The 20,733-nt window shown below is 38.9% G+C and overlaps 1 protein-coding gene, 1 long non-coding RNA gene and 1 pseudogene across 7 annotated transcripts in view; 1 reads left to right on the forward strand and 2 right to left on the reverse strand.

Moving 5' to 3' along the window:
* The window catches only part of HSD17B4 (hydroxysteroid 17-beta dehydrogenase 4), a 92,211-nt gene extending 73,105 nt beyond the window's left edge, over window positions 1-19,106 (reverse strand). For 4 of the 6 annotated variants that reach the window (XR_004482163.2, XR_004482161.2, XR_004482162.2 and 1 more), the window contains exons 1-4: window positions 18,026-18,224; window positions 13,690-13,743; window positions 2,979-3,086; window positions 1,010-1,069 (exon numbers count right to left, since the gene is read on the reverse strand). Coding sequence is in view for 2 of the 6 variants with exons in the window: in XM_033423823.2 (XP_033279714.1) it covers window positions 1,010-1,069; window positions 2,979-3,086; window positions 13,690-13,743; window positions 18,026-18,083 (280 nt within the window). In the remaining 4 variants the exon portion in view is untranslated. Of the gene's footprint in view, window positions 1-1,009; window positions 1,070-2,978; window positions 3,087-13,689; window positions 13,744-18,025; window positions 18,225-19,084 lie in introns of those variants that run through there. The other 2 variants (XM_049708511.1, XM_004267485.3) reach the window with 2 other exon arrangements.
* On the reverse strand, window positions 10,642-13,683 carry LOC125964099 (uncharacterized). Its single transcript, XR_007476764.1, has 2 exons — window positions 13,322-13,683; window positions 10,642-11,006 (listed from the first exon to the last, which is right to left on the reverse strand). It is a non-coding gene; the product is annotated as an uncharacterized LOC125964099 (long non-coding RNA).
* On the forward strand, window positions 12,251-12,761 carry LOC101283402 (transcription and mRNA export factor ENY2-like; annotated as a pseudogene).
* Window positions 19,107-20,733: the final 1,627 nt, after the last annotated feature.

The following is a 20,733-nucleotide window of genomic DNA, read 5'->3' on the forward strand; positions in this document are numbered from 1 at the left end:
AAGGGATTACTTCTTAAGGTTCAACCACCATCTTGCGGCTATTTTCACCTTATGACTTCAAAACTTTGTGGTCGCTATCCCTGTGTCAGACACTATGTGAACACGTCTCTCATAAGCTCAACCAAATATAGCTAGAAACATATATACGCTAGACCAAAAAAAAGGGGGGGGGGGACACATTCAAACTACAAAAATTAACATTTTTCAGATTATAAACATGTTGGGCTTATCTGCAATAGTTTCCCTCTAGTAATTCAATAACCTTTTACTAACAATGTATGGGACTAAGTCAGGAAAATTAAACAATATATTTGAAATGCTTCTTAAAAATGAAGATTTTTATTTTATATAATTCATCTTAATTAATTTGCAAGATACTGAATCATTTTAATCTGAATCATTATAATTATCTAAAATATTCCACTGGGTCCTCTATTGCCAAAATACTGATTTATTTTTTATTTTCTAAATATATTTGGGGTATGATTAAATTATTATAAAAAGGAAACTTAGAAAATACTTACAAGTTTTTTTTTTTTTACAAGTTTTTTTAAAGGTTCTTAAAGTACAAAAAAAATATAAAACAAACTCAACACATACATGCATAAAAACTGTCACCTCAAGCCCTTTGTGGAATAAGATTAGGGTATGTAAAAAAAAAAAATTGGGGGCTTCCCTGGTGGCACAGTGGTTGAGAGTCCGCCTGCCGATGCAGGGGACACAGGTTCATGCCCTGGTCCGGGAAGATCCCACATGCCGCAGAGCGGCTGGGCCCGTGAGCCATGGCCGCTGAGCCTGCGCGTCCGGAGCCTGTGCTCCACAATGGGAGAGGCCACAACAGTGAGAGGCCCACGTACCGCAAAAAAAAAAAAAAAAATTAAAATTTAAAACAAATCTAAAAATTTGATTACCAAAAACGAGTTTTTAATAAACAAAAGGGAAATAAAAAATATTTCATTAGAAAGGTAGAAGCTGATCTGTTGGTACCATAAATGCAAAGAAACATTACCTATTCTTCCAAAAGCATCCAGTGCTGTCTTCACAACCTTCTCTCCTGCTTCCACTGAATCTGAGGGAAAGGGAAATTAGGACAAAACTTCAGTAATATCCCTTACAAATGACTTCTAAATTCTGTGGCTCACAGCACATGACAGATACTATTCATTCAACAGAACCTGTTTCCAAGGAAAATACATACATATTGCAGGCACGTGACAAACTAAAATATAAATGATACATGTTACAAAAGAAATTTAGTCCCTAAGACAATCCTTTAACCTACAAAAAAAAAAAAAAAGGAGAGGGGGTAAATGAGAAGTATTTGACAAATAATATACAAGATACCACGGTCCAACAGAACTTTCTGTGAAGATGGAAATGCCCTATTTCTGCACTAATAACGGTAACCACGAACCACATGTGGCTACTGAAATGTGGCCTGGAATGTGGCTAGTATGACAAATGGAATATTCTATTTTATTTCATTTCTATTGAATTTTAAATAGCCACATAAGCACTTCCCCTTAAGGATGCAAATGGGACTTTGAGAGAGAGAGAAGGAGGAGCGTGTTTAATTTGAAAAAGCATGTTCAATTCTGCATCACTACATTTGGAAAACAAACCTACTGTTTTTGTAATACTAACTACAAAAAGTAAAGCTCAATGAAATATTATGGATTTGTTATTTTCTGCTAATCAGCCCAGGAGAAGGGCTCGTATCCCCAGAGCTGTGTGTCAAATGGTCAGCTGTCAACTCAACATCACCACTGCCTCTTTCTACTTCCTCTGCAATCACAGGGGGAGCCAAGTCCCTTCCCTGGAACCCATAAGGTCCTGAGTTAGATCTGCCAAAAAGAGATACTCGCTTAAAGGGAGAAAAAGTAGGAGGAGACTGTAAATGCAGGCAATCTTGTGAGCAGGCTGCAGATGTGAGACTGACAGCACATCTAGGTGAGCTTTTGAAAGCCACCTGCCACAGGCTGAGACGGTCATCGACAGTTTCCCTGACATGCACCTGCCCAGACCTTCCAATGGCAAGTCTCTAATTCGTTGTATAAAACCCTTCACACTTGGAAAACCGAGAGGGGCTTCTGTTTTCTTGACTGAATCCTGATTGATACAGGTTGAATATCAAAAGTGAGGGGCAGGGAAGAGAATCCAAAATCTTTATCTTTACAAAATAGGTTTTAAAACCCCAGAAATTTTTTTTAAGTTGAAAACTTAAATGTCTGTCTCATTATTCCCTTGAACTCTCAAAACAAATCATATCCTATTTCCTTTCCTCTAAAATTTCAGAATAAAGTCATTGGCAATCTAATTTTCTCCCTGGCCCATAAAAACAATCTAATTTTCAGAAAAGTCAGTAAGCACTATCTTTTTAAAGTAAATCTACTCAAGAAGATTCCTTACAAATACTATTAGAATCAATACATCAAACAGAAAGGTTGTATTTGCTGTTGTTATTTTTTCTTTATTTTTAATGCCTAATTTTGACTCTTACATTTTCATAAAGATAAGAAAGTTACATACAGCAATGATTACCTGTGCAGAATGGAATATGAAGGCTGGGTACAGAAGGGGGCCACTTCACTTCTTACACTATATTACTTACAGAAATTTTTTTTAAAAGCAATTTTAAAAAGAAGAACTCTGAAGAAATACATAAGACCTTTTAGCTAAGACAGGTCTTTTAAGAAGAGAGCATATTCATATTCACATCTACAGTAATGTACTGATTATATCATGTGCTCATTATTAAAAATATTAAATAAACAACTGAATAAAAGTTAGACTCATAAAATAGTCTACATCAAAAGTTTAAAAAATATGTCACTAAACATCTTTGGCAGACTTAGATAAAATCTAATCTCATAATTATACTAGAATGCCAAGATATTTCCTCAATAATTATTAACATGAGAAACAGCATTAGTTGAGGAAATATAAAAGAAGCAGTATAGTTCTCTCAAATACTGTACCATAGTTGGCCACTGCTTTTCCACCTTTCCTTCTTATTTCTTCAACAACCTTATCAGCAGCTAAGGAGCCTTCACCAACTCCCTTGAAGTCCCCTCCTAGATCATTCACTGCAATGCAAAAATAAACAAATAAGAATTCAGTTCTAGACCTTAAAAATATGAGTTGGAACTGAAATTATATTATTAGTATATTTCTTCAGTCATCTTCCTAATTCCCTATTACCATATTCCCATCTTACTGAACACACCATGAGATACGTACTTTCAAAACATGCCTCTTTGTTTTTAAATACAGATATGAACCAGCAAAAATATTTAAACACAGGTTCATGTCATGAAATTTTTAACTGTGCAATACTTCTCCTTTTTTGGAAAGAAAAAGACCATGATTCAACCCACTTTTAGCAAAAAGAAAGAAAAGAAAAAAACCTAAAGATCACTTTTAAGATTAAATACACAGGAAAACAGTATGGACATTCTTCAAAAAATTAAAAATAGAACTGCCACACGATCCAGCAATCCCACTTCCAGGTATTTATTCAAAAGAATTGAAATCAGGAACCAAAGAGATAACAGCACTCCAAATGTTCAATGCAGCACTATTCACAACAGCCAAGATGTAGAAATAATCTAAATATCAACTGACAGATAAAAATGGATAATGAAAATGTGGTACATAAATACAATGTACTATTATTCAGCCTTTAAAAAAAGAAGGAAATTTTGCAATATGTAACGACATGGATGAGCCTTGCAGATAATATGGTAACCCAGTCACAGAAGGCCAAATGCTGCATGATTCCACTTACATCAAAGTATGTAAAATAGTCAAGCTCATAGAATCAGAGAATAGAATGGTGGTTGCAGAGGTTAGGGGGAGGAGAAAATGGGGAGTTGCTAATCGGTGGGCATAAAGTTTCAATAATGCAAGATGAATAAGTTCTAGAGATCTTATCTGTCATACAACATAGTGCTTGTAGTTCATAATACTGTATTGTACACTTAAAAACTTGTTAAATGTTCTTACCATAATTAAAAAAAAAAAAAGAAACAAAGAAAGGTCAAATACACAATGTGAAATATCTTCTCCATGTCAAGAAAGAGTTTGTTTACAGGAATGGTGATAAAGAACAAGCACAGTATTAAACTCTTGCAGAAGCACACGTGAATTTTTATAAAACATAGTGTGTCATGGTCTACCAAAAAAAGAGGTCAAAAATTACATACACAACTAATATGTGTTCAGTCACTAATTTATACCATATATGTAATTTATATGTTTAACAACTGACCACACTTACCACATAACATCTCCCTATATCCAATTATATAGATACAAACATTAATTGCACATTTACTATTTGCAAGGAAATCTACAGAAATCTACAGATGTATAAGAATGGTGCCTATCCTCAGAGTTTATAATCTACTGAAAGTTAAGTATGTGGTAACTACACTAATGCACTAATTGCATCATAAAGTTTATAAAAGTCAACATAACTAAATAATATAACAAAGGTAATTTATACAATAATTTAATTATTTACAAAAAACAAATGAAAAGATAAATAGATCAATGCCAAATAACTTGGAAAAAACAGAATTTAAAACAAATACCTGGGACAAAGAATTAATTTGCATTGCAAAGTGATCATTTTTGTAGGGTTATTGCACATACTGTGCGGAATTTAAAAATTACTAATTAATAAATGGCATAGAAGTATATACTAAAATTTAAAGTCTCTTAATATTACCAAATTGATAATTACCATAACTGGGGAAAAAAGAAAGCCCACAAGATTTTATTTTTCTTTTCAAGAATGGTTCTCTTTTGGTGGGGGCTGGGGTGAGGGCTGCAAGTGGGGTTGGGTGGTAAAGGGAGATACAGGGATGATACCGAGCAAAGCTCGCCTAATGTGCTTTTACGCTTAAAGGAAATGCGTTTTTCAAAATGTGGACTGGGATATATTTTTTCTAGCAATATAGTCTTAACAGCCTTACTGTAAATAAAAAATGCCGCAAAGACACAAAATAATGGGGAAAAGGCTTACGTTATCCCTCAGAGATTTAAAAAAAAAAGTGTTATGATTCTCAAGACTAAATTCCTCTTAATTATTCATTTCTGTACAATTACTCAAATGACAGGAAACAATTTTAAAAAATCAAGATTTTAAAACATGCTGCTAACAGTCTTTTAAGATCCTTTTTAACTAAGCAAGGGAAAGTTCAAGAGCAAACTGGCAAAGGCCATACTTAAGAAAGAATTGTTCAATTGTGAAATGAAACACTACCCCCAAGTGGAAACTGTTCAAAGTGCAACTAAGTGCAGTCAAAGGTTAAGAACTGAAGACTGGATAAATAATTATTGAGATCAATGATGTGTAGTGAAACAGTTTCAGAATAGATTTATTCAAGACAAGTCTCTACCTTAGAGAGTACAAACTTAACACTGACCCCACTCAGTTATCCCGCTATCACCAGAACTAAATCACAGGGATTACAGGTTTAAGTAAAAAAGCACTGATTACACACTGAAGGGCTTGGATAGCAACAATGTTAACAGACTGTATACAAAGAGAAATGTATCCACACTATGTGACACTGTTCCGCTTAAATATATCACTAAAATTCTAATCACAATAATATTTTAAAATACCATTACCGCCTTATACTGGTATGTATATACTCTGCATTTTCAAAGACCCATCTATGTACATTGCTTCATTTGATCTCCATACAGTTTTTTAGGACTTTGGCAGAAACAGTTGTTCCTATTTTCACAGAAGAGGAAAGTTTAGGAAAGGTTATGTAACTTGTTCCAGGCTCCAAAGCTTGTCCAGGCTCCAAGGCTGTATGAAATGGCAAAATTCAGACTAGAACCTTGACCTACCACAATACCATTCTGCTCCTCTAATGCTGTAAACAAGTTTCTTTTATCCTAATTATTTCCACTAAAAAAAAAAAAAAAAAAAAAATCACATGTGCTTGGGGAGAATATAGAAGGAACAGTAAATCAGGCACCCCAGTCAAACAAATAGCTTTAAAATAGGGAGTAAAAATGGTTAAGATTATGATAGTTAAGGACAGAGTCTTCTCAGCTAAAACCATCAAAATATCCCCAAAAGTGATATATTTGTAAATCCTCCATATAAAATCCAGTTTATAGCTCTGAAGAGTTTTGGGTTTTTTTAAGATGTAAAATCTTTTTCCTATTTCTGTCATTTTAAATAAATCAATGACTTGGATAGTCTATTAAAGACTACATAAGGTTTTTTACTAAAAATCCACCCCAAGATTTTACTAAGTACCTGCAATATGCTAACCACTAGAGCAGGGATATAAGAATCCAGAGAATTCTAAAACACACTTGGAGCCTGTAAAAGTACTCTACTAATAGGTAAATGGATACCTAAATACAAAGTACCAAGTTATCAGCTATCGAAGCCTGAAAACAGAACCATGTTTGTGACAATGCCTGTTTCCCCATATCCTCCCAACACTGGACATCATTCTTTTCAGTATAACAATTAAATGATTACAAGTTGTAGCTCATTATTTTAATTTACATTTCTCTGAGCACTAGTAAGGTAACATTATTTTCATGGGCTTATTGGTCATTTATACTTATTGTTTTGCCTGCTTAAATCACATTTCATTTGGGGTGCTTTTCTTTCTTACAGATGTGTACGTGTCCCTTACTTATAAAAGATTTTAATTCTATATCATATGTCTTGCAAATCATAAGTTCCTTTATTGAAATGTTGAAAGAGAAACAGAGGTAACACTGGAGCATTAATATTATTTGATGAGCATTACGTACATTGTTTTTCAGTGTTTTGTTACATAAACCAGATTGAGAAATCTGGATTTGTCTTTAGTAATCCTATTTGTGTACAGGACTTTGCTCTCAGAAGTTGGTTTTCTTGTTCATTCTTGCTATCCTTCAGCCCTGACTATTGGCTCCAAAGACTAGAGCAAGAAACATGCTTTGGGTCTCCTGATATCAGGGCTGCTAAACCAGCTGAGGGAATATATGTCACTTTTAGTTTGACAGAAAAAAAAAAAAATGCAAATCAAACTGATTATCATCTTCCTCAAACTGTCCCACCTTCTCAACATCACTTTGCTGGGTGAGATATTTCCCAGGTACTCTTTCCTTTCTCCCGTTTCTGAACAGCACATGTCACTAGCCATCAAGGCTTGACATCAATTTCATTATGATTCTTCAAATGTTCACTCTGTTCCCACTCTGTATCCAGCACTGTGCTAGGTGCTTTGAGCTCGCAAGGTAGTTTGTGCACTGAGGAGTTTCCAGTTCTTTCGAAGAATCGTTTACTGCCATTTCTTTCCTATTCTATAATTTCATGCCCAGATTACTACAGTTGCCTTCCCGGTGGTCTTCTGCCTCCAATCTTAATCTTCCCAGGCAATCAGCAGACTGTTGCTAGGTAATGGCCCAAAGGCAGTCTTTATACTAAGTCATCCCCTTGCTCAAAATCTGCAGTGGAACCCTATTATTCACTGCCTAACTTTCAAGATCCCTTAAAGTCTGCCCTCACTTTACTGCTTCACTTTACTACAAGTAGTTCGTCCTTTTTGCTGTAGCTCAGTGAGGGAAATTGCTTATATAGCAGTTTCTAACTTGCCACTTAATTAACAAGAGTAATAATGTTATAAAGCTTTGTATTTGAAGAGTGCTTTATAACTGTGCTTACACATATTCACGTTCATATATTTATTCAATCCAAGGGTTTGACACCAGCTGAGTCATATCCACTACCAATGACATATCTATAAAAGACTTTTATTTCCAAAGTAAAATGGTGCTTCCAAAGCTACAAAATCAAAATAACTTTCATATGTATTGATTCTGTGACATCCTTTACAATGAGTAATCTGAGAAGCATATAAAAAGATGACACGGGGACTTCCCTGGTGGCGCAGTGGTTGAGAGTCCGCCTGCCCATGCAGGGGACACAGGTTCATGCCCTGGTCCGGGAAGATCCCACATGCTGCGGAGCGGCTGGGCCCGTGAGCCATGGCCGCTGAGCCTGCGCATCCGGAGCCTGTGCTCCACAACGGGAGAGGCCACAACAGTGAGAGGCCCGCATACCGCAAAAAAAAAATATATATATATATATGACACAGGCAATATTGTACTACAAGTGTACTTATTTTTTGGAGAGGTTATTTACTTTTTTTTTTTTAATGCTTTCAAGAAATTCAAACCCCGCAGATTCAAAAAGTCTTTTTAATCCTTGTCTTATCCCAGAGGTAACTGCTATTAACCATCTCTTGGATGTTCTTCCAGACATTTCTGTTTTCTATGCTTGATGCCTTTCCTCCTATTCTGATAAAGTTTCCGACAGCAAACAATAGCACTAAGAATCATTTCATTGATTTTAGAGCTGTGGGCCCAATGGGGATTTCTTCCTGTATTCTGTTCATGTCCTGACTGCTACCAAAAAGTATTTAAGGTGCCTTAAAAATGTGCAAGGACTATTAAAAAATGGAAAAATTAAGAAAACGTTACATCAGAGAAAGAGAAGCCTACTCAAAGCATATGCTAATGGTAGTTACTCTATTTGGGGACAGTGCCAGGTTTACCCTTAAGCTTCTTGACAGCCAAAGAAAAGGTGGAAAACACAGAGCTGCCATACTATTTTCACTGTTTGGTAGAAAGACACAATCACCCTAGTTCATCAGAGTCTTTTCCAGGATGGCCATAAATGTATCTAAATATTTGAAGGCCTCCAAAATGTTATGATAGTTTAGAAAGCAACGTCTTAAATTAGGTCCCTTTAATTTAAGGGACTTAATCTGTCTCAACAACAAGAAGGCATCAAAGGTCTCCTTAAAGGGAGAAGAAGCTGAAAATGAAAGATTGAGTCCCCTCCAGAGTTCAGTCCTGGGACCCCATCTCCTGTTTATCTGCACTCACCACCCGGGTAATCTAATCTAGTCTCCTGGCTTTGAATACCACCTAGAAACTGAAAATAGATCTATATAGCTTCAACCTGTCCCCCCAACTACAGAGTCCTATGTCCCACTGCCTACCTACTATCCCCATCTGAAAGTCTACTGGGAATGTCCCCTCTCTGCGAATCCGGCCCTCCTCCAGTCTTTCCTATCTCGGTAAACCACCACTTTATCCTTCTCTCTCCCTTTCAACCCACATCAGCAAATAAGCAAATCCTGCCATACCGACCTTCAAAATATTTCCAGAATTTAACTTCTTTGCACCACCTCCATCCCTACCACCTGTCTGAATCACCCCCATCTCTGATGCAGATTATTGCGATAACTTGACAGATCTCTCTGCTTCCACTTCTTCTTTTTAATGAAAAATTACAAGTGTGGACAAGAAGAGTTAATAGGATAATAAACTCCAATATGCCCAACATACTTCTCCACTTCCACTCTTGCTCCCCTAGAACCTATTCCTCACACAGCACTCAGAATGAGCCATTTAAACCTTAAATGAGGTCACATTGCTCCTCCACACTCTCCAATGGCTTCCCATCTCAATCAGGGTAAAAGCCAGTCCTTACTCTGAACTAAATGGTCCTACATGACCTGACCTCCTGTGATCTCTCATCTCTCACTCTGTTCCCCTAGATAACTTCACTCCAGCCTGGGATGCCCCCTAAGCTCACTTTGACATAATCTTGAGCACAGTGCCCAGCACACAGTCACTATTATTGGCTTTTTACCCCCTTTACAAAAGGTTTTAATTCTTGATGTCATTTAATCCCCATCATAATCCTGGAAGTTATTAGGTAAGGTGGCTACTAATATTCAGAGAGGTCATGTAATTAGACAGCAGAAACAGGATTTATAGCCTGACCTAACTTCAAAGACAATTCACTTTCCCCACTACAGTTCACCTTCTGGCTGTCAGGATCACACAGCCGTTAAAAATACAGGCTCTGGCATCAGACCACAGGAACTTGTAACTCATCTTTACCAGTTACTATGCAACTGCAGTACAGAAAAGAAATCATGTCAATCTTACTTCAAAAGATTGCAGTTTCATTTACCCAAAAGTGCTACTCCTCCAGTTCAAGAATAGAAAGCATTCTGCCTTTCTTACTGTCCAAAAAAGAGGTTCTCCTTGCTGGAACACTTTGATATTCTTTGTGTTCACGCCCTCAAGACAAAACTTAATATTCAGAGAACTCGATACAGCTTACCTACTGAGGAAACCTCAAACCTATTCCATTCCCAACATTTCCTTCAGATATGTGCGAACATTTCTTGAAAGATGTAATGTGTACGAAACCAAATGCCCCTTGTTGTAATTATCAGCCAAAGGCTTAGCAGTTCTTATATCCAGATTTAAATCTCCCATAATGCTTTATATTATGGAATATAAAACAGAGCAATCATATTTACATGAAGAGAGTATCTTAAGTGATACCCTTAACTTTGCGCTTGGCCAGGTGATTTCCTTTGGCCAATGAAAGGTGAGTAGAAGTGACATGCCACTACTAAACAGAAGCTTTATGAGACACCAAGGGGATCCATTTTTATTTTCCCTCTGCCGGAAGAACAGCCATGATGAAAGTTGCTCCTTCAGCTGGGATCCTGAAATTAGTAAGACACATAAAGCAGAGACACAGCTGCCCAGAAGCTGAAAGGTCAGGTAGGTATGAAATTACCCTTTTTTTTTTTAATAAATTTATTTTATTTATTTATTTTTATTTTTGGCTGTGTTGGGTCTTCCCTCCTGTGCGTGGGCTTTCTCTAGTTGTGGCGAGCGGGGGCTACTCTTCGTTGCGGTGCGTGGGCTTCTCATTGCAGTGGCTTCTCTTGTTGCGGAGCATGGGCTCTAGGCACGTGGGCTTCAGTAGTTGCGGCACACGGGCTCAGTAGTTGTGGCTCATGGGCTCTAGAGCGTAGGCTCAGTAGTTGTGGCACACAGGCTCAGTTGCTCCGCGGCATGTGGGATCTTCCCAGACCAGGGCTCAAACCTGTGACCCCTGCATTGGCAGGTGGATTCTTAACCTCTGCACCACCAGGGAAGTCCTGAAATTATCCTTTATTATTATAAACCATTGAGATTTGTCTGTTAACTCAGCATAACCTAGCAAAAGTTGACTTATATGAGAAACAAGGTACTCCATTTCTTAAGGTCTTGCTTCTTACTGGCCTCTGAGCTAGTCATAGGATTAACTGATTAGTAATTTTTCCACAAACAAGATACTCCGATGTTATAAATCCTAGGTTTGCTTACTCCTCTTTACTATTTTTTGCTTACTCAGGTAAAAATATGCTGAGCAGAACAAAATTAACGCAGGAGAAATGTTAGTGCACATGATAAAACCTGGACTCAGGGCATCTGTGTTTTAAAAAAGTTAAAGCAGAGGGTAGTGGTGGTTACGGAAGAACAAAACCCATTGGTAGCCTAGAAAGTTCACAGCTAGGTCACAGGCTAAAAAGTGGTAGAAAATATCAGTGAAAAGTTCTACATTTTCACATAAACTAAACTAAACTAAATCTGGCTCTCCAGCCAAGTTTGGCAAATATTTTTCCCAAAACACTAATTTTCTGCCTTTTGGGACTTTCACAAGCACTTGCTGCAATACCATCCCTGAGGCAATGACAAAATAAACAGATACACTGTCCCTGTTTACCTTTTTCTTAGAACTGAAAAACTCCAATCTGAGTTCAACAAATTCAAAGGTAATAAATAAATACAGGAAAACTGATCCACATAAACACATATTGCTGCAAAAGGTTTTACAAAACAAGTTTATAAACTAAGATTATAAGTTAGTCACAACAAAAACAGCAGGAATTTATTCAACCAATCTCAAAGACACACCAACCACTCCCCAGCCCACCCCACCCCCCAAAAAGGGCTACATCAAACAATAAAGGAACGAATGAACAAAGTCCCTTCTTTACAAAAGGCAATATTCTAGGTCCCTTAGGAGATACAAAAGATAAAATGAGATACTTGCACTTATGGAACTGAGTGGAAAAGATGTAAATAAATAAAAAGTTGTAAGTATTAATAAATAAATAGCAATATATTTTTTTTAAAGGAAAAAAAAAAGTTACAACATGTGCCTTTAGGCCCTGACATGAAATATTTTGGGGAAAATCTGGCAAAAAAGGCCTGAACTATACACCCCCTGACCAAATACCACAATATCAAAATTTGTCCTTGCCCCAAGAAGTAGATTGGATTAACAGAGAATGGCTATGACCTTAAACAAGGAATATCCAAAGTCTCTGTGTCCCTTCCATAAAGATATATGCTAGGTCTGGACAGCCGAAGAGTGTGGTTAGCAAGATGAACAAAGATGCGCAGAGAGCAGCAACTAACCAAAAGTTGATAGAAACTGGAGAAAGAGAACGCCTCAAGGAGTTGCTGAGAGCTAAATTAATTGAACGTGGCTGGAAGGATCAGTTGAAGGCACACTGTAAAGGTAATTAAAGAAAAAGGACTAGAACACGTTGCTGTTGATGACTTGGTGGCTGAAATCACACCAAAAGGCAGGGCCCTGGTACCTGACGGTGTAAAGAGAGAGCTCCTACAAAGAATAAGAACATTCCTTGCTCAGCATGCCAGCCTTTAAGACTGAATTAGATTGTGTTGTTTTGTGGTTTTATTTCTGAAAGTAAAATCTGCCATAAATTAGGAATTGATTTCCCAAAATAAAATCCTTTTTTGTATGATGGTATACAGTTTTCAGTAATGATGTATACAATTGTATTGATTTTTTTCCCTAAATGTGTTATTTTAATAAATATCTCATGAATGAAAAAAAAAAAGATATATGCTGAGGAAGAAAAGTATATCCAATATCCTGCTTAGGTCTTCTTTGTTTAGAAAACCTGGCTGCTTGTTCAGTATTTTATTACACATCTCTGTAAACAAATTGGGAGAAATTTGTCTCTCTGTATTCCCTGATAAGATGTAGGAAAACTGGGATTGGGAGGTCAATGTGGGCCAACAATTTTAGCCCAGGAAAGATATTAATAAATATTGGGCCATACATCTGCCCTACGTACCTACCCGGCACTCATTTAGATATTCCCCACAAAGACTTGGCTGTACACAAATCCACTCCTATGTCCATACCAACTGCCAAGTACATCAGGCAAACCACTGAGATTACTAAAACCTCCCACTTTTGGTGTATTCCTCAATACACCATCTTCCAACTGATCCCCCCACAATAAAACTCATGCAAGTGCCCCTTTAATTAAAAACATTTTTAACTGTTATAAAAGCTTCCTTTTAAAAAATTTTTATGAAAGAGATTTTAAAAAAAATACTTTGGATTCCCCGATTCCAAACATTTAGTTATGAAAATGCACTTATTTCTTACCTTATCAATATATTTACACTTACAAGGATTCATCTTGCACCAGTCTTCTACATCGAAAAATTACAGCCCACAATATACCAAATTCAAGAATTTCCTTTTATATAATGAATGTTGGCTCATCTCTCTCAGTTCTATTAAGTTGCAAATTCTATGAAACTAGTTTACTTTAAAAAGTAAGTTACAAAGTTAGCCACAACAGGGAAAAAAATTTTGTTGGCAGAAGAAAATATTAGTGATGAAATTTGACCTTGACAAATTATTTGATGTGAATACAAAGGCCTCTGGCTTGTGAAAACATGGGCTCGAACCTGTGACCTGTGTATTTTAGTTCCTAGCTACTGAATGAAAAGAAAAATATATCAACTTACCAACAACTGATGCACCTCTTTCTGCAAAAGCCAGGGCATAGGCTCGGCCCAATCCTATTGAAAAAAAAAGAAAAAAATCAGAAGGTTGAGCAAATGTCAGCATAATTTTTCTGGTCCATTCAACTCAATCCCTATTGCAAAGTAACTGGTGAACAATTAATTACATTACAAGGGCAGAGCCTTCATTGGTACTCTCAGCCTTTACTTCACCTACTTCTACTTTCAGGGGTTGGAAAGCTTAACACTGTATTTTCCACCTATTCTACCTACCATTTCCTATCATTCTACCTAGCTTCTAGGATGGATGCTAGATGTGAATTGGGTTCCACCATTAAACGCATTTGCATGAAATGTGGAAGGAGGAAATGAGGCAGAAGCCACCTTACTGTGACTTTTGGATGTTACTGTTGGTTAAGAAGCTGATTTCTTGAGGCTTCCTAGGTATTAAGCAGATATAGTGGCAGCTTCTAGATCTAGCTCCCTAATTTCTGGATGGCAGCTTCCATTTTCTAGATCCCTGGGGCCAGTGGCTATTTGGGCTGTGGCAGTTCCAATGGTAGCCTCAGAGGTAGTGGCTCCACTAATGGACCAGTTTTATACTGTTCCACAAGGAATTCCAAGAGGAATTGCCTAAAACCCAACTGCCTAAATTAAGTCCTTTCCTGTTTCAAATATCTAGTGGTTTCTATATCCTGCTCTGAACCTTGACTACATAATCACCAAACACAGGAAATATTTAATTCAGACTCAAAGGTATGAGGTGTAAATTTATACATCCAAAAATGGATACGTGCCTATATAAATTTTATAGGCAGAGAATATCTCAGGAAGACTATATAAGAGACTGGCAATTAGTGGTTACCTCTGGGGAACAGAATTGTGTAACTAGCAACAAGGGGTGGAAAGCTTACTTCTGTATTGTTTAAATCATTTTAACATGCACACGTTTTTTAAAATGTAATTGATAAATTTAATTGGTAAATTTAATTTGAATTGATAAACAAGTAAACAAATATTGAGATGGCTAAATTATCAGCCTCTTCTAAAAAGAACCCAAACTATAAAGTTTTCCAAAACTAAAAGATCACCAAATAATTTATTTTAAAATTTAATCCACTCTGAATGGATGAGAGAGAACCCACTCAATATAATAACTCCAGTCTCCTCATATTTTATCAGATCTAGGCTGAAGCACTTGCTCTAAACATGAGGTTTTCAGAGAAATCAAATACTCATAACCAGAACGCAAAAAAAAAAAAAAATGGTAACAAAGTGGAAAATCATCAGATGAAAGAAATGGGGTATGTCTCTAGTACAGATTGATCTAAGTTAATCAGAGAATTATCTCAAAACCAAGCTATACAATACTCTGAAAAGATATGTAAGTAATCTACTTTTACCATAAAGGCCCATGCAAACTGTACACAAATCTGTATATAAAGTTAAAAGTGACATTCTCCTCCCTGTTTCCCTGTAACACCACTCGTCCATTAACAGGTTCGCTAAGTGTCCTCCCATGTTTTTGTATCTGTGCTTACATAAACATTATTTAAATACTTTATGTGTCTTAGTCTGTCTCCCCAAGTAAACTAGAAGGTCCTTGTAGGTTGAGATTATGTCATTCTTTTACATTTCCCACAATGCCCAGCACATCTTTACAGTCAAAACGCACAAAAAGTTAAAGCCAAGAGCCTCTATTTTCTCTTAATCCTCTTTTAAATCCTGCCTTAACTTTCTCCCACACCTAAGTTCATTGTCAACTGTCCTCTCTTCCCCATTTCTCTTCAGACCTTAACTTCTTTAGCATTGTCTAATATCAGTTGATTCTTTTCTCACAGTGCTTGTTCAGTGCTCTCTTCAGTGGGTTAGACTTTTCTCTGCTTCAAGTTGACAGAGCCTCTGAGATTAGCTTCCTGGACTATTTCACCTTCTGGCTTTACCAATCAAAGGAAGTCAAATGACTTCGAAACCTCTCCTGACTCCAGAATCTCCAACTACTCACACACTTCTCACTTCACTATCTCCAGATCTACAGCTTGCTATTTTATAACCATCTCAAATTCACAGTGGCCAGACTCCCTTCTTCCACGGCCCACCTCCACCACTCTCACAACTACATCCCCAGCAACTACTACAATCAGCTAATAAATACGAATTCCCATTATCCCACCCATCATGGCAAAATTGTTTACCTTAATCCTAGACAATTCTAAACCTCTCCTTCCAGGTCTCCCATTAAACTATTCAATATTCCAAGCTAAACAACAGCACCTGAATAGTGCAAAGATATTTCTATTCATCTCTAGAACATGCATGGGTTGGAGTCAGACTAATTCCCAGACACAGGCCTGGCAGGCATTCACGGACACCCTCCTGGGATGTTTAGCAGTGCCTCAATTCTACAGATATGTATCCTTAAATGAGAACCCCAAGACCTCAAGGACAACAGTCTTCATGATAGGACTGGAATTAGATCTCAATCTCTCTTTCATAATGATGGCCCACTGTAGACCTAATGACAGTCTCAACTTTACCACAAAATTATATCTGCCCCAGATCAGTATTCAAATCTAATGGCTAGTAATTGTATCATAATCCAGGCTCTTTAAAATATGAATCAGTTCGTGAACAGGAGGTGCTAAATTCAGAACTGTCTAGTCACAACCCATTAATACTTCACAAAATCAACTTAGTGGGTTGTAATCTGCATTTACTTAATGAAAAAGAATAGAAAAGTTCGAAGTGCACTGCATTTACTATGTACCGTGTCATGAGCTTGTTTCAAATATAGTGTGTGTGTGTGTGTATACCAGGTCTTGGTATAAAATGTATTTCATACTGTGAATCACTCACTGTCAAAAGAGGTTTAAAACATGAGTGCATTACTTAATTATTTCCATCAAAAGCAAAGTGTAAACAAAATGTTTTCCCCAAAACATAATCATTTTAGAATAAATATAGCTATGGATATAAAACATTTGGCCACCAATTAATACTAAAGATATTTTCTGAAAGGAAGCATGCGAATCCATTTTATAAATGGAGACATGAAAATACGTATGAATTAACTGTCAGAATTCCACTGTTTGTGACTTTTAATATATAATTCAAATTAATTCTGCATTAAGTCCATTCTAGGTATAAGGCACTACCAGTGGGTAATCAAAGGCCCATAAGGTCAAGGGTCCCTGCACTTGGAGATTACAGAGATCATGGACAGGTGGGAAATAGTGTAAAACCTCACTGCAAAGCATCCGTGTGGGTATGAGTGGTTTGTCTTAAATTTTGTCCTTTAAAAACAGGGTTACTTTGGGACTTCCCTGGTGGTGCAGTGGTTAAGAATCCACCTGCCAATGCAGGGGACAGGGGTTCAAGCCCTGGTCCGGGAAGATCCCACATGCCGTGGAGCAACTAAGCGTAAGCGCCTAGAGCCCGGCTCTGCGACAAGAGAAGCCACCGCAAAGAGAGGTCCGCGCACCGCAACAAAGACCTGATGCAGCCATAAACAAATAAATAAATAGAAATAAAAATAGGGTTATTTCACATAACCAATCTCCACTTGGCTTCTGAAATACAGGAAGATCTGGTCCACTTCAGAAAGGCCTCTGCTCTCCAGTTCCTACTGCCCCCACCCCACTCTTATTTTATTCCTCTATCGCCTGCCTGAGTCCTGCAGGCACTGGAGTTTGCAATCCGCTTGATAAACACACAAAGTCCAAAACGGAGGACTCTTATCAGATGCCTTTTTTTAAAGAAGGCCCTCTCAAGAACTTAAAATCATCCGACAGAGGGAAAGATGACTGACTTTTCAAAGGCAAGGGGCTGACATTTCTACTCCTGCGGGGGTGATTCCAGCCCCCAGACGGCTTTTCAGCCACGTTTAAAACACCTGACAGAGGCCTAGGGAGTCTATTAACAGGAAGAGTCGCAATCGATACGCACAGACGGGCGTCGGGATGAATTTTACCTAGTTTTGCAACCCGCAGCCGAGCCCGGCCTCTCTCCTCTCAAGACCTGAAGCCTTGAGAAGCTCCCACAGGGTTGGGGGGGGTGGAGAAGTGGGCTGCACCAGGAGTTTCTGGCTCCCCACTCAAGGCTGGCCAGCCCCTCCTCTCCATCCTCAGCCGATTAGGCGCCCGGAGAACAATCGTTGTCCGTCCTCCCACCCTCAACCCCACCGAGTCCAGTCGCTCGCTCCCCAAGCCGCCCCCGCTGCCCGCAGCCCAGATGCTGAGATCGCAACTACGGCTGCGTGCGGATTCCAGACCAAAAAAGGGGGACTCCCAGCACGAGAGCGAGCTGGAGGACGCCGGCCCTCTAGCCTTCGCGTACTCACCTCCCCCCGCGCCGGTGACCAGTACCACCCGCCCGTCGAACCTCAACGGCACGGCCATAAGTCCAGCCTGCAGCGACACACATACACTAGCAGAACTACTGGAGTTCAGACTGCGGGACAAGGAGGACAGGAGGAAAGGCTGGGTCAGGACGGCAATGACCTGCCAGTTTCTGCGGAGGAGAGAAACGCCGTAGTTTTACAAGTGCGCCTGCGCAGCGATCCCTTGGAACTCTGGGAAATGTAGGCCAGCATGCCTCCAGTCGCCGGTAGAGCCTGCCCAAGAGGCTTGGCTTGAAAGGGCCAGTTCTGCGGCCGGAAGTAATGGGAGCTGCTGGGACCTGTGTAGTAAAATGATTGACTCCCCTAACTTCATTCATACTTTCATCCATCGTTTTGTCATTCACTCAACAGAGTTTTCTGGATTTAGGCGAGGATGCAGCCCCTATTCTTAAGTAGCTTTCAGAAATAGCAAGGGGTGGGCTTCCCTGGTGGCGCGGTGGTTGAGAGTCCGCCTGCCGATTCAGGGAACACGGGTTCGTGCCCCGGTCCGGAAAGATCCCACATGCTGCGGAAAGGCTGGGCCCGTGAGCCATGGCCGCTGAGCCTGCGCGTACGGAGCCTGTGCTCCACAACGCGAGAGGCCGCAACAGTGAGAGGCCCGCGTACCGCAGGAAAAATATATATATATATATATATATAGCAAGGGGTAAAAAGGATTTCTTAGAACGTAATCCTTGGACCTCTTGGAAACCATCTGGAAAGACGCAGAGTCCTGGGCCCCCAGGCTGACCTCCCAAATGGAACTGTTACCAATGGACCCTCACTAAAGTCCTAGCCAGGCGCCGACACCCAGGGAGGTTCCGCTCAGATTCGCACAGCCAATCATGAAACCTATGCTGAGACTGGAACAGCAGAAGCTTTAATTAATGGCCAAAGAATGGAGAAGCACAAATTTAGTTCGCAAATCAACTTCACAACCTAATTGGGACAGAGACACCATATGTTTAGGAGGGCCGAGGTAAAAGGGAGGGATTTGGAAAGAGTGGGAGGCATACTCACGTCTTATCTGAGAACAGCGTTGTGGTTTGGACACAGAACTGATGCAACACTCTTTTTCAGTCCTTGTATGGGCTTTTCCAGATGTTGTCAAGACGATCGTCACCTGTCATGGTGCTGGTGGATGGGCCCTTTAGCATGCTAACGGTATTACGATAAGCATATAATGAGGATCAAGGTCTACTGGAAGTCAAATCTTCTGTCATCTTGGGTCTAGTTGTTCTAACCAGTCCTTGCTTTTCTCTTTGCATCTTCCTCCTGAACTTAGATAAGAACAACTGGTTTCCATTCGAGGGAGGGGCAGGGATATGATTCCGGGGCAACAGCCTTGGTAACAGAATCTCAGGGGACAAAAAAATGTCAACAGGTGCTCCTAAATGATTTTTGCTTTTGGATGGTGAGTACAGTCAAATGATGTAGGTTTTCTCAATTTTGACACTATTGAAATTTGGGGTCAATAATTTTTTTGTTATGTGGGGTTGTTCAGTGCACTGTAAGATGTCTAGAAACATCCCTGACCTCTACCCACTAGATGCCAGTAGCACCCCTCCAAGTCACAAAAATCAAAATTGCCTCCAGACATTGCCAAATGTCCTCAGTTGGGGTGGGGTGGGGATAACCCCTGAATGAGAACAACTAGTTTATACTAAGATAAACTAAGCCTCAGAAGTAACATTTTTGGAAACATAATTTTACCAGAAAAAATAAACTTTAATGTTTATTTTCCAAGGTGAAAATAATGCTTTCTAAATAGTTACTAAATAGCTTCAGTGGTGTCCAATTTTCAAGCGTGAAATTTCATTTTGGATATTGTCATGCATTTTAACACAACTGAATTGAACATATGAATCCTCATGTGGTGTCTCATAAGTCAATATCTTAGGCAAAGAGAAATCTGAAACTTTTTGAATAATGGTTATGTTTGGTTTCTGATTAAGTCTCCATTTGTTCACACTCTCAATATACTATCTCTGTCCAAAAGACATAGTGATGATATGGGCTTCCCTAGTGGCACAGTGGTTAAGAATCTGCATGCCAATGCAGGGGACACAGGTTCAAGCCCTGGTCCGGGAAGATCCCACAGGATGTGGAGCAACTAGGCCCGTGCGCCACAACTACTGATCCTGTGCTCTAGACCCCATGAGCCACAACTACTGAGCCCATGTGCTGCAACTACTGAAGCCCCGGCACCTAGAGCCCGTGTTCCACAACAAGAGAAGCCACCACAATGAGAAGCCCATGCATTGCAACAAAGAGTAGTCCCCACTCGCCGCAACTAGAGAAAGCCCACGTGCAGCAATGAAGACCCAACACAGCCAAAAATAAAATAAATTTTAAAAAATTTTAAAAAGACATAGTGATGATAAATAAAATACAAAAAGAGAATTATAAAGCTAGGATCAAACAAAAATCTTTGTATTTCCAGATAGAAACCCAAAGCAGAGAATGGGGCTATACTCACAGATCTATCCTCACAACTTACTGGAATCCAAGTGCAGAAGCAGGAAAATATACCTGGAAGGTAAAGGTGATAAAGGAGATTGGGGCTCAGCTCTCTGAGAAGTCATCAGCTAGTGTCCTTCTGTTTAAAAAAAAAATTTTTTTAATAGCCATCCTGAAACTCTGCCTGGGGTTCAGTTGATACACAGAAA

The sequence above is a fragment of the Orcinus orca genome, chromosome 3 (genome assembly GCF_937001465.1).
Source record: "Orcinus orca chromosome 3, mOrcOrc1.1, whole genome shotgun sequence".
Taxonomy (NCBI): domain Eukaryota; kingdom Metazoa; phylum Chordata; class Mammalia; order Artiodactyla; family Delphinidae; genus Orcinus; species Orcinus orca.